Source organism: Babylonia areolata, chromosome 7, assembly GCF_041734735.1.
Source record: "Babylonia areolata isolate BAREFJ2019XMU chromosome 7, ASM4173473v1, whole genome shotgun sequence".
In the NCBI taxonomy this organism is placed as follows: Eukaryota; Metazoa; Mollusca; class Gastropoda; order Neogastropoda; family Buccinidae; genus Babylonia; species Babylonia areolata.
This window is the reverse complement of record NC_134882.1, coordinates 54630651-54642205: the sequence shown is the minus strand read 5'-3', so window position 1 is coordinate 54642205 and position 11555 is coordinate 54630651. Positions and strand designations below refer to the sequence as shown.

The 11555-nt window shown below is 38.9% G+C and overlaps 1 protein-coding gene across 1 annotated transcript; it reads right to left on the bottom strand.

Moving 5' to 3' along the window:
• Positions 1–1194: 1194 nt before the first annotated feature.
• Positions 1195–11003, bottom strand: LOC143284318 (cathepsin O-like). The gene is made up of 9 exons (XM_076591024.1): positions 10791–11003; positions 9833–9938; positions 9489–9612; positions 8805–8861; positions 6461–6617; positions 5884–5993; positions 4780–4946; positions 4237–4329; positions 1195–3566 (listed from the first exon to the last, which is right to left on the bottom strand). Exons 1-9 carry the CDS (start codon positions 10974–10976, stop codon positions 3529–3531), a joined length of 1038 nt encoding a protein of 345 aa, XP_076447139.1. The 5' UTR covers positions 10977–11003; the 3' UTR covers positions 1195–3528.
• Between the last annotated feature and the right edge of the window lie 552 nt (positions 11004–11555).

Below are 11555 nucleotides of genomic sequence, written 5' to 3'. Positions count from 1 at the left end.
TGTGTGTGTGTATTACTATGTGTGCGTGCATGTGCACATGTGTGTGTGCATGCACATTTGGATTCATGTGGAATATAACATCTACCAGTTTAGACAATAATTAAGATATTGATAGCAGGCAAATGAAATTGTAATCCTGAATGTGTGTGTGCGTGTGAAGTGAGTTTGTGCACACATCTATATATGTTCACATGGAATATGTGGCGTTTACCAGTTTTGACAATCAATCATAGCATGCAGGTGAAAACTTTTCAATAACTGATTTTGGTATGGGTTGGGTGTGGCATGCATGGATCGCTGTCATATCTGGCACTGTCTTTATCCAGTCCATGGTAAAGACACTTTTTGTTCACACCCGATGGGCACAATAGCCGAGTGGTTAAAGTGTTGGACTTTCAATCTGAGGGTCCTGGGTTTAAATCTCGATAACAGCTCCTGGTGGGTAAAGGGTGGAGATTTTTCTGATCTCCAAGGTCAACATATGTGCAGACCTGCTTGTGCCCGAACCCCTTTTGTGTGTATGCGCAAGCAGAAGATCAAATACGCTTGGTAAAGATCCAGTAATCCAAGTCAGCGTTTGGTAGGTTATGGAAACAAGAATATGCCCTGCATGCACACCCCCAGAAGTGGAGTATGGCTGCCTTCATGGCACGGTAAAAGCGGTCATACACGTAAAAGCCCACTTATGTACATATGAGTGAACGTGGGAGTTGTTGCCCTGTCTCAAACAAAGTAGAAAAGAGTTCACACCCCTGAATTTTGGAGTGAAAGTCTTGCTCATGTGGCAATTATACGTTACCCTAGCTCAAGTGTGCATAAGTCTGTATACTGTTCTCTATCTTTTTCAACCTCTTAATATAAATGGCTTATGTACATTTCTGGCAATTCCAGTCAAGCCCTCTCATCTAATTGATACCAAGGATATTGAGCAGATTAATTAAATATTATATTTGAGTATCAAAAAAGAATTTAAATTGTCCAATTATTTCCATGTAAACCAATGCACTCATTGTCACTTGTGCTAAACCCAAACGATTTCCCCTTCATCAGTTTGTGATCTTAGTGTTTATCAAAGTTCACTGTGTGGAATGGTGGGGAGAGAGAGAGAGGGAGAGACACATTAGGAGAGAGGGAAACCACACGCAACAGAAAAAAACCCAAACTTTTAAAATCAAAAGACGGATTAAATGCATATTGGTGTTTTCTTTTCTTTTTTTTTTTTTTATTCAGCTGTTTTACAAATAGGTATTGGTAACAAATCAATGGTATAAAGATTCTAATTCTTATACAGCTTTGTAAGAAATCATACATATAGCTTTGAAACAGATTATAAACATCAAGCAAAACACTTTACTTCTTGATTTACAACTCACATTCCAAACATACAATATCAATGAATCAGTACAAATATAAATATGAAACAAAGAAAATATAAATAATCTCAATATACAAACATCAGCATAAACATTATAATTGTACCACATCAACAATCAGTATCATTGCAAAGAGTTGCTCTTTGACAACTGCGCTCTCCAAATCTGCATTCATTTTTATGTATCAATCAAATCAAAAGGTATCTTTTTCATGAGTCCACAACTCCAGCTATTCCTTCTGTTGCTAAATGCAACTGTAAAGCTTTGAAAATATTATTTTAGTCTGCGCAGTCAGTCATATTTCTTTCTGTTTGTCCCTTTGCTTGATAAAATCAGAAGAGCCCTGTGATGCATAATCAAAAGTGATATAATAAAAAAACTTTTTATTATATCACTTTTGATTATGCATCACATCTTTTTAGAAGTAAGAGGTGGGGCGCTGGGCTGGGGCAGGAAGTTGTAGTCAGTCCAACATTTACAAAAAAACCCCAAAAAACAGGACTCTCTGGTGGCATGTCACTTTCACTGGAGTTTAGACAGGGAGTCATTTCATTTATGAAGAGAGAGAGAGAGACAAGACAATGACACGTTTTAAACTGGATAAGCTGAAAGCTTTTCGCCATGCCCTTAAAAAAAAAGAAGAAAAAAAAAGAGGACATGTAAGACAGTAAAAAACAGAGAGAGAGAGAGAGAGAGAGAGAGAGAGAGAGAGAGAGAGAGAGAGAGAGAGATGATAATTCATTCATCACAGCCCCATGCAAACAGGGGGCAATTATACTATGCAGTAAATGTCATTTAACTCAGCACAAACATAAAAAGTCCTTTATTAATCTGTATAAATACAAAACCAAATCACATACAGCACCATCGTCATTTGATACCATCAATAAACCGAATGACACTTTGGGATACATTTGACAAGAGGAATCATCAGGGTGACGCTTAAAATGAGCTGAACATCTCTGTTGAATTTTCACTGAAGTAAGATACATAAGGACAGAGAGAAAAATCACAGTACCTTGAAATTGTTTAATGTTAGATTACAGGTTAAACACAGCAGGGAATGTTCAAAAAGACAAAGGGTGCATAGTTATACGCATATGTACACATATGCATTTGCATACAACAGACAGGAACAGTCAAGCACAGTGTCATACACTAACACATACAACTATGATATGTAAGCATGGCGTACCTGTCTCTCATATATGCATTCACACAATACCATACATCTAAACACTTGTGATACTGAAGAAGGGAAAAAAAAACAAATAAGAATATGAGAAAAAAAAAGACTAAACAGACATGCTGAGAAGGCTTTGATTGAACAGAAACATTAAAAAATGATCTCTCAACAAAAATATACAATATCATACGACAATTTCTTATTTTGTCTTTGGAAAAAAAGAAAAGACAGACCATATTCTTCAACAGTCTTGTGGTAATTCTCATCAGGTATGATTCAATCCCGTCTTTTCTGCCAGTCAAAATAAAGGAGTGAAAGTGAAAGACAATGTAAATTAGTTTAATTTTGTAAAGATTTCCAAAAGTTAAAGTGAAAAAACAAGGCAAAGCACGTGTACAGTGCTTCAGTTAGGGTAAATTAGTTGTAAGAAATAGGCACCTGAGAACATGCTCATTCAGATAATGTTGCCAATTTGGTCCAACAGTGAAGATATGGTCTACAGTCAGATGATTGTACCCTCAACTTCAGTTTGAGTTAAGCTACAGTGATTTTCCCTCTGGTTTCAGGCTAGATATTCATTGGATATTTACTGGTATTGGCAAAGATTCAAAATATGTGTGTGTGTGTGTGTTTGAGTGGGTGTGGGTGGTGGATGTGGTGTGAGGTGTGTGTGTAAAGTGCATATGTGAAGTGTGTGTGTGTGTGTGTGTGTGTGTGTGTGTGTGTGTGTGTGTGTGTGTGTGTGTGTGCATGCATGCCAAGTGCACAACCTGAGTTGTAGGAACCACACACTGTACTCCGCAGCATTCATGTCAAAAGGCATAAAATATTCAGAGACAGATAAAATGACACACGTTCCTGTATATATCAATCAAAAATCAAAGGGGTGGAAAAACAATGAACCAAAGGAGCAAGATGGTGATCTCCCCAGTGATCTTGTGACCTCACGACAACAAAACAATTTCTTGATCACCAAAGATGGACTTCAGAGACTTCTTCTGCAATGCCTGAAATATAAACACACACATACTCAGAAAGAAAGCATGAAAGCAAGTGATAGAGAGAGTGGGGGGCAAGGGGTGGGGGATTTGGTGGTGTTAGTAGTATTTGCAAAGAGTGTTAATTCTTTACTGCACTGTGGGACAATCTTATCTTTTAGCTCTGTGTTCCTTAACAGTAATTCTGCAAACAGCTAACATTCTTCTTGGTGAATAACTTCATCTACCTTTGAGCAAGACTTCACTACATTCCAGCATAATCATCGGGTGTCCATTTACCACTCAGTAAAAGATTCCTTTTGAAGTCTAAAGGAAGTCTCTATTCTATTGGTTACAATCTTGGATGAATGCACCTCCACTTTCAAACCGCATGTCCCATCCCCTCCATGAATTTACTGTTTTTTGGTGTGTTTTTTTATCCCCCTTTGTAAAAATTTCATAATATACACACATATTGTGCAGGGAGTGTAAGACATGCTTTCCTGAGATGTACTTCCCATTATTTCCAGACTAATTAGTAGAAAATTCATCATCACAATAGAATACAGCCCTACCAATCCAATAGTAAATTATATGCAATGTAAGAGGAACTTGGTTTCTGAACCACCAATAGAACATTAAAGTATGCAAAATGTCTCTCAGTTCCACGCATAAACAAAGCATCTACAGGGATGCTTACCGCACAAATTGCTGCCCACTTTAATGTACATGTAGCCGTCCATGCCAAAGTCTGTGCCCCATGAGTTGCGTACAATGTAATATGGAACAGGGCCTGTAACCAGCAGTAGTAAAGCATTAAAGTTAAAAAAACCAAAAACAAATGGATTAGTTCTCAAACACATAAATAACTGAAAAAAGGAAAACAAAATTCATTTAACATTTTTTGTTAATTTTCAAACACACACATACACATAAAGCCATTAATAAGTCTAATTACATATACTTGGGTGAAATCTGGACACTTCAATGATAAGAAAGGTTATGGTTTTCGGGGCACTTATGCCTGTTTGTGAGGCCAATGCTCAGCACCAATTGTGGAGATGACTGGGGGTATAGGGGGAGGTTGGGGGGACACCTTGGACCCGAAGCATCCTCCCTCCCCTCCCACACACACACACACAACAGAGATAGCAAATGAACAATGGAAACATGTACAGAAAATATCTATCACTCTGTGTTTTAATTGTCAGATCATGCATAAATATATATCACTGTATTTTACCTGTCAGATCATATCCAACAATGTCCACAGCATGGTTGATGTCATTCAAGCAGTGGAACTTGATGATGCCTCCCACATAGTTGTTCCAGGTGGAGGCATCCACAGCAGCTGACACAGGTCCTGTAGTTGCTAGGATGTGGAGAATCTCATCTTCAGTGCCCACATATCTGCACATCAACAAACAGATTTAATCAATCCTCTGATCCATTCTGAGGCACCTGGAACAAACATGGAAATCACACGAATTCATAATGGCAGAGAGCTATTAGAGGGCTGGGCCACGTTCGCCGCATGGAAGATGGTCGCGTCCCAAAAGACATCCTTTATGGAGAGCTCGCCGCGGGGCAGAGAAGCATCGGCCGCCCACAGCTGAGATACAAAGACGTTTGGAAACGTGACATGAAGGCATTGAGATCAACACTGATTCCTGGGAGGGCCCTGCAGATGACCGCAACAGATGGAGAAGAACTCTCAAGAATCAGCTACGGATTGGTGAGGACAAACTGTCAGCTGCTGCAGCAGAAAAGCGAGCTCGCAGAATAGGGATGGCAGCCGACAGACCAGCATCAGCTTACACATGTGATTGCTGCGACAGAAACTGTCTCTCTCGCATCGGTCTCTACAGTCACAGGCGATGCTGCTTGGTCCAAGCAGACAGCCCAATTAGACATTAGGTCGGGTATACTCTATCAATGGTCAGCCATGACCGAAGGAGGCCTACTATTAGTATTTCAGCTATAACTGAAACACAGCACACTTAACAGTTACAAAAAAACTGATTTGATAAATAACTTATTCCAGTTCAACAAATCCTTATTAATTCTTGAAAATAATTTGTGCACACGTGAATGAAAATGCATGCAAACATGCATGCTTGTAACTGGTTTTCTTATAATTTTCAAAACAGCAATCAACATATAATACATTAAAAGCAAAGGTTACACACACATGCATAAAAAAGCAAAATAATGCCCCCCAGCTTTTATATCTGATTATCTAAAATTATACCGTACCAGAAAGAGAGAGAAAGAGAGAGAGAGAAGACAAAGAAAAAATGTAAAGAGACTCATGCTTTAATAAGAATCAGCAGTGGGCAGCACCTACTTATTACAAGTGTAACTGGTGATGTTGATAACCTCTTCTGCTGGACGTAGGGTGTGGCAGGTACCATCATTGTCTGTAAGGGGGTAGTTTTTTTGGAAAGTTATGCCAGTCTGCAAAATAAGAATCAATACAAAATGACTCCGTTTTTTTGTTTTCAACAATCTTTTTCTTTCTTTCTTTTGTTGATGCTAATTTATGAACTAAGTTTAAATTTTCACAAAAAACAAATAACCAAAGAATAAGCAGTCAAAGACAGCCATTAACAGTTAAATGCAGTCACAAAACACCAGAGCATTTCTCCAGTTTGTGACAATAACAACAAGCTAAGTAAGCAAAACAAAGAGAAGGGAGCAGGATACCATTATCATGATCAGCATTTTCTTCCATTCGCTTTCTGCAAAACTCTTCTGCTATATATTTCATCAAAAGATTTATTGCGCCATTATTGTGTGTGCTGTTTGAGTGTGCCCTTTGTGTGTGTACTCTGTGCCTGGGCATGTGTGTATGTGTGTGGGCATGCATTTGTGTGTGTGTGTGTGTGTGTGCGTGTGTGTGTGTGTGTGCAAAGCACACTTACCATCTTTATGTAGTCGAGAGCAATACAAATATCTCCTCCACTACAGCCGTAGTTCTTATCAGAGCAGTCAATGAGTTGCTGCACAGCCAGCTGAGGAGCACTGATGTTGTGCTTGATGGCAAAGGCGCTCTCCACTACCTCTGCCGCAGCAAAGGCCCTGGCACGCAAACAACAACAACATAAAATGAGACAATAATAATGTACATTATAATTATATACATCTATGTGTGTGTGTGTGTGTGTGTGTGTTTCACTTTCAAGGTGTCAAGCATGAGGACCGATTCATAAATGCAACACAACATCTGCTGATTAAGAAAAGCAGATGCCTTAACTTTGCGAGCAATAAATCTATATTGTATAACACTGTATCACACTTAATGCACAGCTGATTTGTGTGTGTGGAGAGCGCATCACCAAAATCCAGAGCCATCCTTTTTTTTTGGTCTGCATGTACAAATGTGATTCTATGGACAACTCTTTCGTTGCCGTGGGTTTTTTTTTTATACGAAAAGTGGATACCTCCCATGGAACCTCAGTTTATACCTCCATCAAAAAGACCAGCTGTCAAATCACCACACAAGGTCAAGTGGAGGGTGATTAAAAATCCTGGTCCTTGCTGGAATCAAACCTGGGACACTACATGTTTTTAGCCTGGCACTCTATCACTTGGCTACTGCTCCAAGCTGTATCTTAACAATTGTTATAATATCATGGGTACATGTAATACAAGAGTTTTCTTCCCTGAAACTTGTTCCTTCTTGATCACAATGTAATAAATCATACACAGTGAAGCAGTTATGAAACCAGAGTGCAATAGCGTTCAACAGTCAATGAATGACAGTTAAAATTATTAAATGCAAAAGAAGAATTTGATACCAAAATAATGATAGTAAAGACAGTAGTGATAATAGTGACGCTGACAGTGTATTGCAGAAGTTTTCCAAATTCAAAAACAAGAAGTTTCAATTATTTAGTTTTTATCAGTGGTCTCTCACCACTTTCATGCACAAGCGAGTTGAAATATTTTGATTCCGAGTCAAGAAACCTACTTCTGGTATCATCTCAAACCAGACAATCTTTAACTCAATCAACCCTGTGCCTGCCTGAGAGGATGCCGCTGATCACCACTGTCCACCTGAGCCTGCCTGGCATGCTGGCAAAGAAACCCAATTACTTAAAATTGATTCATCAGCTCATTATTATGCATCAAACTGCTAGGTAAGGGAAGTAACTTAAACTCAACTTCCTTCCTCAATCAATGGCACTTGAAGTTTTGATCCAAAAACTGAATGATTAGGTTGGAGTTTTTTTGTTGTTTTTTAAATCTGGTTTTCTACATTGATATGGTAATCATCAAAGGTTTACCGGACAGTATGTGCTTGATGTAATTATGAATAGGATGGTCTCTTGGAGCATACTGTCCCAAATAATGACAAATTTCACTTATAATCTATCCGATAATTCTTGGGAAAGTGAAGGAGATGAAATTAGTCACCAGTCTGGCCAATGTGTCGAATATTTCAATCAAGAAAATAACCCACTACCTTCAACATCGACAGAAACTCACATTTTACTGTTTCTGTTATAAACTATTATATCCTTTGTCTTAAAACTTCAGCAACTTGTGTCAAAATTATATTTCAGTCATTATGTAAAGTTTGGTAGCTATTGACGGAGTGGTTGCTATACAATTGTGCCAGAAGTGAAGCACTCCTCCCCGTTGATGCATCCAAGCCAAAACATGCCAGGCAGAGAGGATTGCACAGGCAGACAAGGGGATGAAAGGGCTAACAAATGGTAACAATAATAATAATGATAATATCAATGACAACAGTAACAATATCACAACTACAACTACTATTACTACTACCACCATCTTCACATTTTGTATTCTGCTATGAATCAGCTTTCATTCTGCACAGGAGGAAAATAAACAGTAATGAAAAATTCAAGGGAAGACAAACGTACAAGGAACACAAACACTTACAATGGTATTCTTTGCTATTGTATCTTTGTTTCTGTTCTCTTACATGGAAACCACATAGAAATGGCTGATCAGCCAAAATATTCCTATGAAATGTGCCAGCCTCTCTTCTAAACCACTTTACAGTACAATTTCTTGTAAACCACTTGACAGTACAATTTCTTGTAAACCACTTGACAGTACAAATTTCTTCTAAACCACTCACTTGACAGTACAAATTTCTTCTAAACCACTTGACAGTACAAATCAAACTGACAGTCTATAAACAATGGACAGCTGACCTGCACAGAACAGATACAGTGGGAAAAAAAAGAAGAAAAATAGAAAAGAGAGATAAGAAAAAGAAAGGCGGTGACTTACCAGCATGCTCCACAGCGACCTTGATTTTTGATGGGTGATATCTTCCCACGCGCTCTCCTGCACAGCAGATATTTGACAAAATACATTAAAAAAAACAAAACAAAAAAACGTAAAAAAGTAAAAACCCAAACCCAACCAAAACAAAACAAAAAAGTTTCAATGTTGGACATAGCTATTTGATCATCTTTATTCTAAATTTCAATATTCATGACACTGATGACTACTAAACAACCCACAAATAAATATTAAGCAACTTCAGTTCTTTCAGACCTCCATTCCTGTCATAAGCTACAACAATGAATGCAAAACAGACGTTCTTGCACACAGAGTGACACACCCACAAAACGCAAAAGCCAGGAAAAGGGAAATGGAACACCGAAGTTAACTGCAAGACAGATTTTTCTTTCTTTTTTATCTTTTTCTTTTTTCTTTCTTTTTTTTTTTTTGCCCCTTCTCTCTTTGAAGCCATGACCCTCATGACTCTTCCTACATTTTCTACACACAACCAAAAGTATGCTTGTCCTGTCAAGATCTCAGCACTAGCGGTCCACAGACAATGACCAATGTCAGGTTGCCATGAAGCCATGCGCCAGAGAAAAAAAGCCCAAGAAACCCTCAGAAACAGTCAGCTAATGTCAGCAATTACTAAAAAAAATTTTGATTTTTGTTTCTCGTTTTGTATACCAGTCAATTTTCTTGGGCAGGAGAGATGGTGCTATCCCTTTCCGTCCTGATGGCTTCTCAGACTGAAACCTCAGTGCTGTATCTCCTGACAGCTTCACTGGTCGCAGGTCATCCAAGTACTGGGCTGAAACACAATCAGCACCGCATTATTTCAGTATATCAAACAGTACGTTAAGTGCAAACCACTTACCAACATGGATCACTTTCCTGTATTTAAATTCTGCTTTGTTGCTGAGATGTGACTGTCTCATGAAAGAAAAGCGTGCTGTTAATGGTCAATGAAGAAGCTGAAACTGAAAGGTTGGCAGGTTTGTTTCTTTTGAGTAGCCAGGGTAATACATTACCAGCAAATTCTTCCTGACTGAGGTCTGAGAACTTGTTAATGCCAAATACTGCTGAGTCCCCTTCTCTGTAAGGTGTGTTCAGCTTCTCAATCCTCTCCAAGTTCATCTGAAATCATACAAATGTCAGTGATAGTGATAATTTAAAAAAAAAATGGAGTAACTGATTATAGAAGTTCAGGATTCTCCTCTCTTGTGAATTTGATCACCCCATGCCTTCCTCAACAACTACCCCTTTTCCAACTTGGATCAGTGTTCAGATGGGCTACACAAATCTTCAATGGTCCTGTTCAATGTCTGACTTCAATACTAAGTAACCTTTATCAATTATTCACTGGACTGGGAAAACATGAGAAAAAAAAGAAAAAAAAAAAAAGAAAAAAAGAAGAAGAAAAATCAAAGAAAAAAAAAAGAAGGCAAAGAGTCTTAATGTCTGGAAGGTTTAAAAAAAAGTTGATTTTTTTTCCTGCCTTAGTTTGCATCACAGGAGATGGGTTGAGGAACAGTTTCTCTTTCTCTCTTTCACACACACACACAGAGTGACACAGGTACAGCAGTGATACACAATCAAGGGATGCAGAGGCAGAAATGAACTATTCACGTAAACTGACACGAGAGAAGCCCCCCTAACCCCCCCCCCCCCCCAAAAAAAAAAAAAAAACCCTCACAAAAATATAAACAACAACAACGTTGAATGAAAAACAAAACAAAATATTTATGCTCGATTCACAAACATCATGACATGTTTGGGAATGACATATCGAAAGTAGCCCGTTATAAAATATCATAATTTTTTTTATTGTCAAGTATCATCAACAAATACTGACTCTGTTGCCTTATTCAATAGAAAACATCGTTATTTTTACGCTGAGATAAATAAGTTGATGTAATCCCTCGGGCCCGTCCGACGTCTACACGGACGGACTGTTCGGAAAGTGAACAGACGACACGAATCACAAACCTTGAAGATTTCAAAGCGACGTTCAAATTCGTGGGTGCCATTTTCATACCGCCTGTTGAAATCATCAATAAACTTCACAAATCGGTCAAGCAAACTGGGTTTCGCTGAACAACAGCACTGGCACAAGCAAACAAGAACCAGTGCACACCGAGTTGTGTTTGAAAACAAGTGGGCCATGTCCGTCATGTGAGTGTCCGAGCACTGACTGACTGCTTCCGAGTCACGCGGGAAAGACAACTGTTTTGTCAGTTGTCGTCCTTACAATGCTCACGGTTTGAAATTGTCTCGCTTTGCACGAACTGACTTCGGAGAGAGAGAACAGCGTGAAATACATTTATTGCGAACGATTCGTACCGCCCCACTTCGAAGCGTTCTTAACGGTTGCATCAGTTTCACAGTTTTAGTAGCCCAAGGAGGCGTCACTGCGCTCGGACAAATCCATATACGCTACACCACATCTGCCAAGCAGATGCCTGACCAGCAGCGTACTAGTCAGTAACCCAACGCGCTTAGTCAGGCCTTGTCAGTTTCACATTTTAACTTCTGCTTCAGTCGACCTTTCCATAACAGTACCTTAATGAATGTCCATTTCCACTGAGTCAAACAACAGCTACTTCTGGCTATTTCCACGCTATTTCTTCTCTTCGCGCACCACTGCCAACCAAGGTCAGAAACGTTCTCTCAAAATCCCCAAATAAAGGGAAACGAGTTGTTGGACACAGTTTGAAATACTCAGTGAGTTTTACTTGATCGATATGTTGAATG

Bases quoted from the DNA above. Each gene is read 5' to 3' on its own strand.
- LOC143284318 (XM_076591024.1), bottom strand. From the start codon at position 10,976: ATGACGGACATGGCCCACTTGTTTTCAAACACAACTCGGTGTGCACTG. The intron at 4,947-5,883 runs GTAGGTGCTGCC...GTTGATGTGCAG, and splicing joins ACCAGTTACACTTGTAATAA to ATATGTGGGCACTGAAGATG. The intron at 4,330-4,779 runs GTAAAATACAGT...TGCTGGTTACAG, and splicing joins TGTTGGATATGATCTGACAG to GCCCTGTTCCATATTACATT.